At 37.2% G+C, this 17,314-nt stretch overlaps 1 protein-coding gene across 4 annotated transcripts in view; it reads right to left on the bottom strand.

Moving 5' to 3' along the window:
• The window catches only part of STARD9 (StAR related lipid transfer domain containing 9), a 161,588-nt gene that overhangs the window by 36,328 nt on the left and 107,946 nt on the right, over window positions 1-17,314 (bottom strand). For all 4 annotated transcript variants that reach the window (XR_012486406.1, XM_074289392.1, XM_074289394.1 and 1 more), the window contains exons 16-20: window positions 11,081-11,257; window positions 5,235-5,286; window positions 4,602-4,739; window positions 3,139-3,221; window positions 2,725-2,834 (exon numbers count right to left, since the gene is read on the bottom strand). Coding sequence is in view for 3 of the 4 variants with exons in the window: in XM_074289392.1 (XP_074145493.1) it covers window positions 2,725-2,834; window positions 3,139-3,221; window positions 4,602-4,739; window positions 5,235-5,286; window positions 11,081-11,257 (560 nt within the window). In the remaining variant the exon portion in view is untranslated. The remainder of the gene's footprint in view (window positions 1-2,724; window positions 2,835-3,138; window positions 3,222-4,601; window positions 4,740-5,234; window positions 5,287-11,080; window positions 11,258-17,314) is intronic.

The following is a 17,314-nucleotide window of genomic DNA, read 5'->3' as shown; positions in this document are numbered from 1 at the left end:
CATAGCTGATGTGCTTTGAGTCATTTGCCTTTCTTCTAGGCAGCGTAAGGTGAAAGCACAGGGGTTCCCAAAGAAATGCCAACATGTCCTGATGTAGCCTTACCAGAACTGTAAGGGATGGATGAGGATTTCAACCAACAATCTTTCTTCTTATGAATACATAAATACAACCTAATAAGGACACCACAAATAGTTACTCTGAGGGAGTCCAAGGCTAAGATTCTGGTGTTAGATTGGTTTCCCGACACCCAGGGGAAAGTATCTAAGATCATCTTTTTCAAAATGACAAGCACCCTGTACTGAATGGTGGTGCTTGCAGAATATCTTTGAGCAAGCAGTCAGTAGACAGCGTTTCCCATGGTGCCTGGGTTATCACTCCCCAACTCTGTCTAAATAAGTAGTTTACACAAAATAGATAAATTATTCAAAAGAATCCATCAGAGAAAGGCTCTTTGAAGAACTATATACACTTTGGGCTTACTTAGCTCTCTCCCCAGGCTCTCTCCCTCTTCCACTCATGTTCTCCCCTCTGTGAAACACGTTCCTCCCTTCTCCTCTTTCTCCCCTCTCTTTCTCTCTTTTCCCTCCTTTCCACCCCCCCAAAAAGGATAAAGTTAGCCAGACTTGCTCCTTATGATGCAAATCACCATCTTCAACAACAGAAATGGGAGGAGAATGAAGGAGGGATTGCTGAGGAGATACCTGGGAAGGCTGACAAATGATCAGGGTTCCAGAGGCAACTGACATCTCACATACGCACGCATTCCCTCTGTCTCTGTCTGTCTCTCTGTCTGTCTGTCTGTCTGTCTCTCTCTCTCTCTCTCTCTCTCTCTCACACACACACACACACACAGTCTATCTCTCTGTTTCTCTCTGTCTCTCTCCCTCCCTCTTTGTATATACACATTCTCTTCTCTGTTTCTGTCTCTCTGTCTGTCTGTCTCTCTGTCTGTCTGTCTGTCTGTCTCTCTCTCTCTCACACACACACACATATACACACACAGCTGGAAGCAAAACTAGTTTTCAACTAAATAGGTCTGTTAAGCATTAAGCAAGTACATGAAAAAAATAACATTTTAACTAACCTTCTACTAAGTATCTATACATATTTCAGGGAATATCTCAGCTAACCATCAGCTTGTGGGTCTTTCGAGGGACCAAGACAGCAGCAGGCGTGATCACTGCTTCTCTTCATTTTGTAAGTTTGGATCTGCTTGTTCATCTGCTCCCAAAGGTTCCAATAGGCCCCTCCCCGTTGCCATTGCTCCTATCTCTTCCTTGGTGCTTCAGAAGCTGACAGTTTTCACCACATAATTCCTAATCATTATGGTAGCAGCAGGAACAGATCTACCAGACTGACTCCGATACTCTAGACACTTAAGACTGAGCCTCAAAGAGCACAAATTGGGAAATGATAATAGAAAACAAAGTGTCCTCTGGTCCTAGCAGCTGGGAGTCAGATTGATCACCTTTACCTGTGCCTGGAGTCAATTCTGTGTTTTTGGGCACATCTAGAGACTCACCTCTGCCTAAATAAATAAAGCCTCAGAGTGGAGGCCAGTTTCATCAATAATTCTGGATTAGAGAGTTCTAGATCTCATTCCATAAAAACAAGGAGGTCAAGGTTCCCATATGGACAAAAAAAATACATCAACACTTTTCTATAATTGCAAAAAGCAAGAATAAATGAAAAATCATTTATTAAGGGCTTATTATGTGCCAAGCACTTATGCCAGAGACATAAAAGAGAAAAATAAAAAGAAGGGAATATAGTGGGTTCTTATCAACTGGAAAATGGCTGAAAAATAAGATTATACATTTGTATTGGAATCTAACTAGTCCATAAGAAATGAAGAATGTGAAGAATATTATGCTTTACATCACTCACATAAATCTGAGCTTTTCTGTAAAGTATAATATGCATGATGACCAGAATAATGTAGAAAACAAGGGAACTCTCCTCAATGCTGTAAGTAGTCCTGATTGCAGAGGCCCAATGCTGAGATAGACTACCTCATCCCCCCCACCACTCCAACTGACAGATATAATCTCTACATGCATAATGTTGCCAGATACAATGTGTTGCCATTCTTTATATAATTATACTTTGTTACAAGAAAGAGTTCTATGAGGAAATATGGGGATATATGGGAAATGACAGTGATTAAAAAAAATCAATTTTTTTTTTTTTTAAAGAGAGATTCAGGGGCAGCTAGGTAGTGCAGTAGATAGAGCACCAGCCCTGAAGTCAGGAGGACCCGAGTTCAGATTTGGTCTCAGACACTTAACACTCCCTGTCTCTGTGACCCTGGGCAAGTCACTTAATCCCAATTGCCTCAGCAACAACAAAAAAAGAGAAAGATTCATGTCAAAAGAGAAGCAAGAAAGAGAAACTACTACAGAAGAATACAAAAGGAAGGCCATCACCTGTGCCAAAAGTCTTGTCTGACAGAAAGTGGCCAGAGGGATAAACACCAAGAGTGACACCCCTTTGGAGAATGAAGGTAAGCAAAATAAGTGACAGAAAGATAAAATGAGCTCTTTCCCTGCCAGTCTCAAATACCAACAGTGAGCTGAGCTCCATGAGTCTTAGAATTCCAATGGCTAATGCCCTGGACCAACTCAGGCTTATGCCTTTACCTTGACCTTTCTTCTTTCAAGTATATTGTAAAACATTGGATTATTACTACTAGAGCTCAAAAAGGCTCCATTGACCTCACCTACCTGTCCTCCTCAAGCACAGAGGAAACCCCCAGTGGGGGAGCAGTGACATCACCATCCAAATCCAACCACTCCAAAGAACAATTGCTGTTCCCAGCAGAGACTTCTCCTAGCTGGAAACAAAGAAGGAAGCGGAATAAAGAAGCCATTACTCCACAGCCCATGACCATCATTTACATGGTATATCTGACAAGCTGAAGTTTTCCAGGTAGATTTTCCACTGGGCTGGAGGCCACAGTGGAAGACACCTTTCTGATGCTGTTTATATGGCAAGAAGTACTATGGTCAGCAGCAACCTAAGAAAGAGACCATACACTGGTCTCAGACACTTCACACTTCCTGGCTTTGTGGTCCTGGGCAAGTCACTTAATCCCAATTGCCTCAGGGAAATAAAAAAAAGAGAGATACCATACTTACCAATCTCCTCTGTCTTAGTGCAGCAGCCTCTGCTGGGTGAATGAAACGGAATTTCTGTGTTTCCCCCAAAATTATAATAGCTCCTTTGGAAAAGGAAAGCAAGACAATGACGACTGAGCCTTTAGTGTGTCAGGTACCATGCTAAGAGCTAGACACACACACACACACACACACACACACACACACACTAATAATGGATAACAACTAGCTGGTTGTAAAAGTAGTTCAGGGAAGAACAAAGGAAAGATGGCAGACTGGTAAGGAAAGGCTTTTTTTACTAAGATGATAATAGCTAGTATTCATATAGCATTAAGATTTGAAAAAACAATTTACAAAGGTAATCTCATTTTATATTCACAACAACAAAGATAACTAATATTACAGCACTATATACCAGGGACTGTACTAAGCTTTAAAATTATCTTATTTGATCTTCACAACAACCCTGGAAGATGCTATTATTTATCCCCATATGACAGATGAGGGAACTGAGACTGAGAGATTAAAAATTGCCTAAGGTCACAAAACTAGTACACATTTGAAACAAGATTTGAACTTTGGTCTGACTCCATGATCAGCATACTGTCCATTAAGCCACCTAGCTCCCTACAGAATATGGGTAAGATTTCAAGAGGTAGAATCATATACATGAGACTAAGAGACAGGTCAATTCTCTCCACCGATGGCTTCTGCCACTGGGATTCCCTTTCCTACAGGCAAGGCAGAATCTTCAAATCCAGATAAATCCCTCCAAAAGACCCCCACTAGAAACAGGTTCTGTTATTTTTTTCTTAAAATTTTTATCATGAACTTAACAATCATTTTTTAAAATTTCAAAATACAAGGAGAACAAAATAAAAAATTTTACATTTATCCAAAGGGCTTCCTTTATGTGGAGTTTTTTTTGAGCAAACTTAACAAGGTAGTAATAAAATTACCCTGTTTCTATATCCTTCCAAACTTTTTTTTGTGCATTGTTTTATTACTCTGCTATTTTCCTTTATTATCCACAAAAATCACCCCTATCCCCACCACACAGAAGCCTTCTCATTAACAAATCCAGTAATGTCAAATTTAACTAGAATAGTACCATACCACAGATTGGCTTATGTAAGGTGCAATATATTTTTATTAGGTTAAACACTCCTCAGTGATATTGTGATCTGGTTCCCAGTTTTGTGGGAAACATTTTCAGGTGAAGAATTTGACACCTCTTGTCTAGCCAATTGTATCATCAGTACATTAGTTCCACTGTCTTTTCTGGATCATGTTTATAAAAAGAAAATTTCTCATTACTCTTGGGAAGCTTAAAAGGTCTATTCCAAAGGCCTTCCCATTCCTCAAAATGGTGTTTTCCAACTAAGAGCTGTTGGCCATCACAGTAACAGGAGCTTAAAGAACCTACAATTCACTGTTTCCAGAATGCAAAGAGAAGACTCTAGAAGAGAGTCCAAGTGGCTTACCTTGTGTCAGGCGACAGGAATCAGTGACATTTTGGCCATTAACAGTGCAGCGGGCTCCCAGGGCAGGCTGAAGTGTGACCACACCACATATACTAGTGATGGTACAATGGTCTCTCTCTATCCACTGACCCTGAAGGACTGGAAAAAATGCTAGTCAAAATGGAATACAGTCACTTTATAGGACAATTTCATTCTTTCCATGAGAAAATTCAAGTCCAAGCCTAGAAAACCTCCACAGGCAGAAGAAAGACCCCATTCCTCTATCCTGGTCTAGAAATAATTTTTACTTTGGGTCTACTCCCAACCATACTGACCCCAAACTAAATATCAAGTTGTAGAAATATGAAGAGTACATTGGCTACTAGGTCCTCCAGAGTTTGTTTATTCTTAAGCAAATGCTGTATGAATGCTTTTCTACATACCTGACACTTTCCCATCATTACTCTTTCCCTTCCCCCAGCCAAGAGAATCTTTTCTTGAAATAAAGAGAAAAGCCAAAGGGCTTGCATTCCCAAGAAGGTCCCTTCTTTCAGCATCCTCAGACTCCCCATGGAGGAATTGGTCAAACACAACCATAAGGACCCTCTGTACCTCTCTGAGGAGAAAGAAGATTCCACTGTTGTCCTTACTCACCTATATCCTGTTCTTGGTCAGAGTCAATCCTTCCTATTTTTGTTGTACCTTCCTAAAAGGATATAGTAAAAGTTATTTTAAAGGTAGAAATAAGACAGAGATTTCTGTTTCTGAAGTAAGATCTATGTGGCTGAGAATCATCTGTATCTTATCATGAACTTCTCTTATTCACTACTTCCCTCTGGCACCAGGCTTTCCTTCCTTTGGTTCCCACTTATTTAGGAATCAAGAAGAGACTCTCAAGTCAAATCTTAAAAGACTATCCGGGCTATTTCTAAATGCTCGGGGTATATTTTCCCTGACAGATGACAGATGGTGGTAATCCCCTTATGTCTGTGCTATAAGCCTGTAGAAGAGCAGTTTTGATTTTTCCAGTGGGAGGTTTGAAAAGGAGTATGTTTGCTTTTTGGGAAAGCTCAATAGAATCATACAACAGGATCATTTCTTGTAAAAGGAGCCATAGTCACTGCTTTCAGTCAGCAAACCTCTAGCCCCAGGGAGAAGTAAAAATGAGCCCCATTTTCCCTGAGAGGTGAGGCATGAAAAATGCATCAGCCCTGCTTCGGCTAAGTCAATGTTTAAAGAAAAGCAAAAACATTTCATGGAAATAGAAGAAATCATTGGAATTATTACCTTCTTGCTGCTCAGATGAAGCTTAACAGACCTCACAGTCTAAAAAGACGAAGAACAAAAAAAAAGAAAAAAAAAAGCACCACCTATAATGAGAAAAAGAAAAAAGAGGAGAGATAGAGACAAAGAGGGAAAGAGAGAGACACAGATTTAGAGAGATAAAGAGTCTGAAAGACAGAGTCTGAGACAGAGACAAACAGAGTGGGAGTGAGACAGAGACAGAGACAGACAGAGACACAAAAGACAGAGAAAAAAAGAAAAAAAGAAAAGAGAGAAGGGGGGGAGGAGCAGAGTTAGTAGTGAGTATGAACCAAGTACTGTATTAGTGGGAGACTATAGCACATAAGATCCCTAGCTGCCATTTTGTTTGAATTTTTTAAAATTAATTTGTGAACACTATAATTATAATGACCAGGTCTAGTTAACAAAAAGCTGAAAAATACACCTGCTTGCTTTTACTGCAGAGAAGCCTATAAAATGTGGCAGTCATTATGTGTTGGGCTAACCTTCCTCTTCTTTCTTTTTAAATCTTTGTTTCAAGGGATAGCTCACTGGATTGGGAAGGATGAGGAATATTCATAAATTTTTTAAGCATCCTGTCTGCCTATAGCCAGACAGCCACCATTTTACTCCTACTTTCTCTGGGATAACAATACTATATTTAAGACCAAAATAGTATGGAAGGCAGATCAATTCTGCCTCAAACACATGGAAGATTTCCCAATTCAACCCCTATCCTATCACGATTCTGGGAGACCTTTCTGATTCTGGCTGAGTGGAGAAAAACTAGAGTTGAACTGGGGATTTCACTGATATGGAAACTCTTTTGTGGGAAACTACTTTAGTGAGAAACAGCCTTTCCTAATGCAGCCTGGCAGCCTCTTACCAATATGGAAATATTTTGTATGGTTGCACATATCAAATTGCTACCTGCCTTAGGGAGGGGGAGGGAAGATAGGAAGAAAATTTTATTTAAAAAAATAAAAAAATGTCTTCATGTGTAATGGAAAAAATAAAATACTATTTTTAAAAAAGTATGCTTTTAAGAGTTACCTAGAACAGAGCTTCTTAAAATTTTCCACTTCCAACCCATTTTACCCAAGAAATTTTACATGACCCTGGGTATATAGGTACTTAGAATAGATATGCAAATCAAAAATTTACTGATAATAAATCATAATTTCATGACCCCACATTCAGTTATGAGATCCCATATGGACTCATGAACCACAATTTAAGAAACTAGAACCTAAAGCACTGAGAGGATAAGGCATCTTCCCCCATGCTCTCCTCTTTCTTGTCATTTTTTTTGTTCATTGTTTTTCCCCATTAGATTGTATGCTCCTTGAAGGCAGAGGCTTTGGTACCTGACACATAGTAGCCACTAACTAAATGTTTATTATATTGGATTAGAATAGAACATACAACATATATTGTATTTAACTTATACTTTAACATATTTAACATGTATTGGTCAATCTGCCATCTGGGTGAAGGGGAGGGAGGAAGAGGGGAAAAATTGAAACAAAAGGTTTTGCAATTATCAATGCTGAAAAATTTCTCATGCAGATATCTTGTAAATAAAAAGCTATAATAATAAAAAAAGACTAGAATATACAGTGCAATGCAATAAGTAAAAAAGATATAAAACTGGTATGATTTTATACTATTATAGAATATATATATAATAGATTTTTATGTTATTATAGTATATAGATATAATCTATATGCTATAAATTGTATTATGCTAATATAGATATGTATATTATGATATTGTGCCACAAAATCTTAGTTGAAATTTAAGCCATTAAAATTTAAAGCTTTAATAGCTCAAAAAATGCACTAAGATTTTTGGGACATCCTGAATCATGTTTAGATTGAGGGACATAATAGTTCTGCTGAACTCTGGTCAGATCACTGTGTTCAGTCTTAGATGTCACATTTTGAAAGGAAGGAACATCAGTATAGCAGAAGACCATCTGAAAGAAGCATGATCCACCCCTACCACACACACATCCAAAAGGGGACCTAGAAGCATGTTTATCCTGAAAGATATGTGCTAAAAGAGTTAAAAGCATTTAACCTGGAGAAGATAAGATTGGTAACAGGCAGGGGTCAGTTCATAAGTTTGTTCAGTAGTTGTTTGGTTGTGTCTGATTTCATGATCCCATTTGAGTTTTTCTTGTCAAAAATACTGCAGTGGCTTGCCATTTCCTTTTCCAGTTCATTTTACAGATGAGCAAACTGAAGCAAAAAGTGATTTGTCCAGGTCACACAGCTAGTAAGTGTCTGAGGTCAGATTTGAGCTCACAAAAAGGAGTCTTCCTTACTCCAAGTCTGGTACTCTATCCAGTTGGCTAGAACACAAAAGCAATCCTTAAATATCTCAACTATTGTCACGGGTTTTAGAAAAGGCTAAAATTTTTGCTACATGCAGAACTGGGACCAATAGACAGATGTTACAGGAAGGTTGAGTCCTTTACAATCTAGAATGATAGAATCTATGATTCTACAACAGCCACACTAACCTCTATTTTCTTTAAGACTTAGGGCATACAAAGATCCCAACTTTTGTGATAAGAATTCATTATTTTGACAAAAACTGCTGGGAAAACTGGAACTTAGTATGGCAGAAACTAGGCATGGACCCACATTTAACACCACATATTAAGATAAGATCAAAATGGGTCCATAATTTAGGCATAAAGAATGAAATCATAAATAGATTAGAAGAACAGAGAATAGTTTACCTCTCAGACTTGTGGAGGAGGAAGGAATTTGTGACCAAAGGAGAACTAAAGATCATTATTGATCACAAAATAGAAAATTTTGATTACATCAAATTAAAAAGCTTTTGCACAAATCTAGTCTTTGACAAACCCAAAGATCCCAACTTTTGGGATAAGAATTCATTATTTGACAAAAACTGCTGGGAAAACTGGAAATTAGTATGGCAGAAACTAGGCATGGACCCACATTTAACACCACATACTAAGATAAGACCAAAATGGGCCCAAGATTTAGGCATAAAGAATGAAATAATAAATAAATTAGAGGAACATGGGATAATTTATCTCTCAGACTTGTGGAGGAGGAAGCAATTTGTGTCCAAAAGAGAACTAGAGACATTATTGATCACAAAATAGAAAATTTTGATTATATCAAATTAAAAAGTTTCTACACAAACAAAACTAATGCAAACAAGATTAGAAGGGAAGTAAGAAATTGGGAAAACATTTTTACAGTTAAAGGTTCTGATAAAGGCCTCATCTCCAAAATATACAGAGAATTGACTCTAATTTATAAGAAATCAAGCCATTCTCCAATTGATAAATGGTCAAAGGATATGAACAGACAATTTTCAGATGATGAAATTGAAACTATTTCCACTCATGTGAAAGAGTGTTCCAAATCACTATTGATCAGAAAAATGCAAATTAAGACAACTCTGAGATACCACTACACACCTGTCAGATTGGCTAAGATGACAGGAACAAATAATGATGAATGTTGGAGGGGTTGTGGGAAAACTGGGACACTGATACATTGTTGGTGGAGTTGTGAAAGAATCCAACCATTCTGCAGAGCAATCTGGAATTATGCCCAAAAAGTTATCAAACTGTGCATACCCTTTGACCCAGCAGTACTACTACTGGGATTATATTCCAAAGAAATACTAAAGAAGGGAAAGGGACCTGTATGTGCCAAAATGTTTGTGGCAGCTCTTTTTGTAGTGGCTAGAAACTGGAAAATGAATGGATGCCCATCAATTGAAGAATGGATGTTATGGAATATTATTGTTCTGTAAGAAATGACCAACAGGATGAATACAGAAAGGCTTGGAGAGACTTAGATGAACTGATGCTGAGTGAAATGAGCAGAATCAGGAAATCATTATACACTTCAACAACAATACTGTACGGGGATGTATTCTGATGGAAGTGGATATCTTCAACATAGAGAAGAGCTAATCCAATTCCAATTGATCAATGATGGACAGAATTAGCTACACTCAGAGAAGGAACACTGGGAAATGAGTGTAAACTATTTGTAATTTTGGGTTTTTTCCCAGGTTATTTTTACCTTCTGAATCCAATTCTTCCTTTGCAATAACAACAACAAATTCAGTTATGCACACATATATTGTATCTAGGATATACTATAACATATTTAATATGTATGGGAATGCCTGTCATCTAGAGGAAGGGGGAGGGAAGGAAGGGAAAATTCGGAACAGAAGGGAGTGCAAGGGATAATGTTGTAAAATAAAATTACCTAAGCATATGTACTGTCAAAAAAATGTTATAATTATAAAATTAATTTAAAAAAATTTTTTAAAAAGACGGGGCATAACCAGAAAAAATAAAACGATTAATTAAACTTTTTTAAAAAATAAAAATAAGCCTTAATTGCAAAAAAAAAAAAAAGTTTGGTATTAAAGATTGACATTTTGTAGTAGTGAATGCTATTGTTTTATTATTAAAAGAATATAGAAAATACTATTTTAAGTATAATTATAGAAAAAAATATTATTTCTAAGTACTATTATGTTTCATGTAATTTTCCTGGGCAATAAAATACATTTCAAAAGGGGAGAAGCATCTATAAAGATTAAAAAAAAACTTGGGGCAGTTAGATGGCACAGTGGATAATCAGGGACCTGAGTTCAAATCCTGATTCAAACACTTTACACTTACTTAGCTATATAACTCTAGGCAAATCACTTAACCCTGAATAACTTGGAGAAAAAAAGACTGAGCTCATGGAGCTGACAATGATTTGAGGACAGAATTTCACAGCTCTTCACAACTCCCTTCTCAAGCCTCAGCATTTGGGAGAAAGAATATAAGCCTTATTTTCTGCATTCTAAAGATGAAGAAGCCAAGGTAAAGAGAAGAAAGCCACTTATCTAAATCACATAATGAGGCACACTGGGAAATCACACAGATGCCCCTGAAATTTTGCACACTGACCAATGAGGTTCAGTATTCCTGAGACAAAAAAAGAGGAAGACCCTTTACAAATGGACCAGAAGCTACCACCACTAAGGCAGAGGAACCCAATGGATTTTATCACCATTGAATGGATGAAGCAAACATACTATCTGAAAACCATATCACCTGCCTTGTTCTTCTCTTTGAATGTCTTCTTGTCCCAGCAGGGAAGGAGAAGCTTGGAAGCACTTTCCTCCCCAAATCTGCTTTAAATCCCCTTACCCTGAGGTGATACAGCACAACCCCAGTGCTCAGCACATCATCATCCAGGACCATCAGGTGTGGCAGGTTGGAATCAATCATCACCCCAGCTTTCTTCTTGTTGATGTCCACATTACACTCCATGAGAACCTTCCAGTCATCCCATTTCTGGGTCCAGTCTTTGGAGAGCTGGTCTCTCTGGGGAAGAAATCACAGAAGCTATTTTCAGAGACTTGGCATGGGGCAATCAGTTTGAGGTCAGAGAACAGCCTCATTGTTCTCATTGTCCTAAATACATTTCCTCTTTTATTCATTACAGCTGATCACATTAATATTAAACCAAACAGGAATTTTAAAAAGAATTGGGAAAGGACTGGCTAGAAAGGTAGACAATCAATACCTATAACTTTCCTTCCGACCATTTTTCTTTTGGACCAATCCATGGACATCCTCTGTTTTTTCTGACAGAGCAATGATCAGGGAGGCAGCCAGCAGCCGCCATCCTAACATGGCACAAGTGAGCTCTTTAGTACCACAATGAGGGAATCAACCAACTAGCATAATGGGGCCTCCTCTGGATCAGGAATGACAGGTCTGCAAAATCCAGTCTCTGCTTATCTGTTTTTTCCCATTACTGACCCCAGTTCCCAAAACTTATCTCGACCATTCCTGGGATACCCTATTCAAAATCTAGATGATCATATCAGACTTTTTTGTTAATCAGTGGAATTGGACCACCACAGCCTAGAGAAAGGGAGTAAGGGTATCTTTTCTCTCCCTAAAGGGCCATAAAATTGGAGGAGATAAAAGGTTGTTAAAGATAAAAAGATAGTTTAAAAAAAAAAAAAAAAGCATGAACTCTTCACATCAATTCTCCAGATGGTGTTACATTTTCATATCTTTTTTTCTTTAAACTGTGTTCTACCACCCTCCCACCCATCCTCTTAGGTCTTGAACTAAATTTATTAGCTACCTTAAAATCCCGACTCTTTTGAATCCTATCCCCAGTAGACAGGAAGTAGAATTAAAGTCAGAAAGAATTCTCATTCCTGACTTCCCCCATCCCACCTGCCATCAAAGAATATGATGGTTGTCAATGGTAACCAGTCAACTGCATCCTTCCCTTCTCCTAAGCTTCCAAGAAAAGGTAAAGCCTTAATAAAGGACAGTAGCTTAAGAGCAACACCATTAACAGAACTGGAAGGGAAAAATTAGTAAAGGCTTACTATGTGCCTAGCACTTGCTGCCCAATGAAGACAGACAAAAATGGAACCAGTCTTTGGCCTCAAGGAGCATATATTCTGCTTGGGGGTAGTGGGAATGGAAGAAATAAAGATAAATGCAAATTAAACTCTTATCACTTATAGACTTGACTTATATTTAGGGATTTTGTTTCCCCCAAAGAATAGCTACCTTTATTCAGGCACTAGCTGAACCTGAATGAGCCAGCATATCCCATATCTTGTGCCTCGATTATATATTGGGTGGGGGTAGTTGGAGCAAGGCATAGGGGAGGATGGGGAAGAGTAGTGCTCAATGAAGTTGGGCTATGAATGGGAGGGAAAGACTATAGAACTGAAGAGCTGGTAAACTAAACCTGAGTCAGAGGAGCAGTAAAGGGAGTTTCCCACATATGTCAAGTAAATGCCTGAGTCTAAAAGGTACCAGAGTCCAAAAGGTACCAGCATTCTGTAGTGGTATTTTCTATAAGGAAAAAAAATCTACCCCAAAGGAAAAGTTCCAATAAAATAGTCACTGGGCTGGGTCTCGCTCAAAACTTATGACTGCCCTCAAACAAACCAGTGGAGCCCACAGCGATGCACACTTGGACTCAGAATTCAACTATCATCTCTGCCATAGTCACTGTGGAAGCCAATGTTTCCCTTTCTCCCATGACTCCTGGCTACAGTTCCCTTTCCTACTTCCTAGAAATTAAGGATTTTTGAGGCAAAACTTTTACTACCACCAAAAATGTGCCCACTCTCCTCATAACTTATCCTTTACATCCCCCTCCATGGCTTAAAAAGGAAAGAAAAGGTTTTTGGTGCCTGCCTATCCTATTGGCTGTGGAAATCCAATAAATATTAAAAGATTCCAAAGTGATCTTCAAGTAGTCTTTCACTCTTTCCTATATATTAACTGTCAGGAAGACACTTCTGAGATAATTCTTGAATTTATTCCTTTCTCTTAATTCCTGCTGCCACCAGAGATAGTCCAGCCTGTCTTCACCTCCCAACTGGACTACGGTGAAATACTCCTAGATGGTTTCTCTGCCCTCAGTTTTTCTCCATCAATCTCTATCTCCATTCTGTCCTTCACCCAGTTACCAAACATCATAATCTTTCTGAAACATCATTTTCTTAAATTTTATTTCCTCAGGGGGGCAGGATTCTGGGAAGATGGAATAGTAGGTCAGTAAATTTCAAGCTCTTTAGATTTCCCCCACAAACAGAACAAATTTGTACCTCAGGGTGAACACAGACTGGTGAAAAACCAAGATTTGGGACAGAACAGGAGTCTTCCAGCTACAATTCAATAAGATCTGAAGAAAGATCCCAGGCAGGGGATTAGCCAGTGTGAAGTGCAAACACCTCCAGGCTAATTCCACAGAAACACCCAATGGGGGCCCCTCCGGCTAGCTGGATTTGGCTGGAGCCTCAGCAAGAACCACAGAAACTTTCACTTCCTGGACTCTTTGTGGAGTCTGAGTCCAAGTCCAGGAAGACGGAATGAACCTCAACTAACCAGGAACACCAGGCCCAACTGTGTTGCAGAGTCTCAACACTGGGAATAAACAACCACACCTGTGCGTGCAATGGCAGTGAAGCAGGAATTTGGGGTTCCAGATCAGAGGGGGGGAGCAGAAGTGGAAGCAAAGGCACCATTCCCCATGATCAGAGGTGCTTTATACTAATACTTCTCATTTTTAAAAAATGAACTGACAAAGAAAGAACCCAACCACAGAAATTTACTATGGGAATAGAGAAAACTGGAGTTCATCTTTAAAGGAGGACTCTGAAGTAAAAAAATAAATAAATAAACAAAAAAATAAACAAACTGCATATAGCCCAAAGGAGACCATTAAATAGCTCCCTGCACAAAGAGAATTTATAGAAGAACTAAAAAAATTTTTTTAAACCAAATAAGAACCATTGAGGAAAAACTAAAAAATAGAAACCATCTAAGAAAAACAAGATTATGAAAAAAAGTTAACCAACTAGAAAAAGAGATAGCATCTTAAAGATGAAAATAGCTTTTTGAAGATTAGAATTAGCCAAGGAGAAGTCAGTGAAGCTATGAAACCAAGAAATAACAAAACAGATCATAAAGAATGAAAAAAGTAGAACAGAATGTGAAACATAAGAAAAACAAGATCAAGAAGAGAAAATACAAAAATAATTAGACAACCTAAAAGCTTTGACCAGAAAAAGAGCCTTCACACAATAATGCAAGAAATAATCTAAGAAAAATGTTTTGGAGTGATAGAATAGGAGGGGAAAATAGAAATAGAAAAAAAATCCACTGATCATCATCTCAAAGAGATCCTTTGTGGAAAATATATAGGAATATTGTTCCAAATTTCAAAGCCTCCACATCAAAGAGAAAATTTTGTGAGAAACAAGAAAAAAAATATGATGAAGCTACAATTAGAATTGTACAGGGCTTATCAGCAGCCACAATAAAAGATCACAGGTCCTGAAATCATATATATCAGCAATCAAAAGAACTGGGTCTGTAGCCAAAAATATCAAATCCAGCAAAATTATCCATTATACTGAATGGAAAAAAAAGACCTTCAACAAACTTGCAGATTTTTAGGACTTTCAACCAAATCAAGGTCAAGCAGGCAGCAAACATCAAAAGGGGAGTTCAGAGTTCTGTTCATTGTGTTATACAGCACTCAAGATTAAAATCTTAACTATATTATTATTGAATTTCATTTTGTTAAGAGTCTCTAACCTGCTTGACTCCATCAATCCCTCCCTGTTTTGTACCCATCTACACATTCACTCAAGACTGATAAAAAAAATTTCAACAGTAATGAAGTCAAGCATGGATTACAAGTTTCTGGGCTACTCCTAGAGAACTCTTTTCATGATGACATTAAACCCTTAAAAATGTCCTTGGGTCAGGACATCCAACGAGTTCTAAATCCACCTAACACTTGTATTATCATCTAGAGCCAATCATTTTTTTTGTGTGTCATGTGTCTTCTGACAATCTGGAGAAGTTTTTGAACACCTTCTCATAATAATATTTAAAATAAAATAAAATGCAAAAGCTTATAAAGGAAATAAATTACATTTAAATTCGATTATCAAAATATTTTTAAAAGAAATTCTGAGTTAAGAAACCGTAAGATCTAGATCAGAGCAGACTGTATTGTAGTATCAAGACTGCTAAGTGTGGCCCAAAGCAGATTAAAATATAACAGAGGAATATGTAACAAACTAAGTAAAAATGCAATAGGACAGAGATAATGTTATGTGGTTTTCTATGTCAACATGTAGCCCACAGGGATCCTTATGTATGATTTAGATACCTGGGTTTCCATTTGAACTTGATACCACCAGTCTTGATCATATCTTTTCATAAGAATAGAATGAGAAACATTATTAAAGGCTTTGCTAAAACCAAGGTACATCAGATTCATAATATTCTCTTTTTCTACTAGTTTAATAATCTTGTCAAAAAAGGGAAAGTGGCAAGGCCAGCATAAACTATTCTTGATAAAACCATGGTAGCTCTTTGTAATGACTGTTTTCTTTTTGAGATATTCACCAATATTTAATAATGATAATAATAATAAGACAACAATTAGAATAACTTTTATGTACTATATGCCACTACTATCCTAAGCACTTTATAAATAGTATCACATGAGGCATCTAGATGAGTCAGTGGATAGAGCACCTGCCCTGAAGTGAGGAGGATCTAACATAACACTTTCTAGCTGTGTGATCCCTGGGCAAGTCACTTAACCTCAACTGCCTCACAAAAATAAATAAATAAGTGAATGAATGAATGAATGAATGAATAGTAAATAAATAAATAAATAGATAGATAAATAGATATATAGATGAATAAATAAATAGATGGATGGATGGATAGATAGATAGATAAAAAGATAAATAAATAAATAAAGTTTAGTATCTCATTTGTACTCAAAATAGCCCTGGGAGATAGGTGCCATTATTATCCTCAATTAACAAATGAAGAAACTGAGGTTAGGAGAAATTAACTAGTAAGCGTCTGATGCTAGATTTGAATTTAGATTTTCCTGACTCCTGAGCCAGTGTTCTATCTACTGCATTACTGGCTTTTGTTTACTTATTTTATTTTATTTTTATTTAATAGTTTTTATTTACCAGATATATGCATGAGTAATTTTACAACATCGACAATTGCAAAACCTTTTGTTCTAATTTTTCCCTTCCTTCCCCCCCCCAGATGGCAGGTTGACCAATACATGTTAAATATGTTAAAGTATAAATTAAATACAATATATGTATACATGTCCAAACAGTTGTTTTGCTGTACAAAAAGAATCAGACTTTGAAATAGTGTACAATTAGCCTCTGAAGGAAATAAAAAATGCAGGTGGACAAAAACAGAGGGATTGGGAATTCCATGTAGTGGTTCATAGTCATCTCCCAGAGTTCTTTCGCTGGGTGTAGCTGGTTCAGTTCATTATTGCTCAATTGGAATTGATTTGGTTCATCTCATTGTTGAAGATGGCCTCATCCATCAGAATTGATCATCATATAGTATTGTTGTTGAAGTATATGTTTACTTATTTTTAAAAATAATTTTTGTTTATTCATTTTTTTAATTCTAAAATTCGAAAAACTTTTGCCCATTTCCTTAATTATCAATCCTAATATTTTCCTAGGAATTGAAAATAAGATAACTGCCCACATTGTTTGCAGTTTTCCTCTTCTCTTTTTAAAAAATATCAGGGTATTTTCCTTTTTCCAATCTTAAGAATCAAGTCCTATTTCCATGAACCCTGTTGATTATTTCAATCTCAGTGGTTTCTTCATTTTCTCAACTATTATTGCACATAAAAGAAGTTTTATAGTAATTCCCTTTTACATTTTTAAAATAAGTTTAATTTTTGCTTTTTGTTTTTAACGTAATAGTTGTTTCCAGTTTTATCCTCTCCCCATAAAAAAAAGCCTTCTGACAGATCTATTTCACAATAAAGAAAAATATTTAAGAAAGCCAACATAATGATTATATCTGACAGTATAA

The sequence above is a fragment of the Sminthopsis crassicaudata genome, chromosome 2 (genome assembly GCF_048593235.1).
Source record: "Sminthopsis crassicaudata isolate SCR6 chromosome 2, ASM4859323v1, whole genome shotgun sequence".
NCBI lineage: Eukaryota > Metazoa > Chordata > Mammalia > Dasyuromorphia > Dasyuridae > Sminthopsis > Sminthopsis crassicaudata.
Note: the sequence above shows the minus strand (reverse complement) of the source record. Positions and strands in the feature narration are given on the sequence as shown.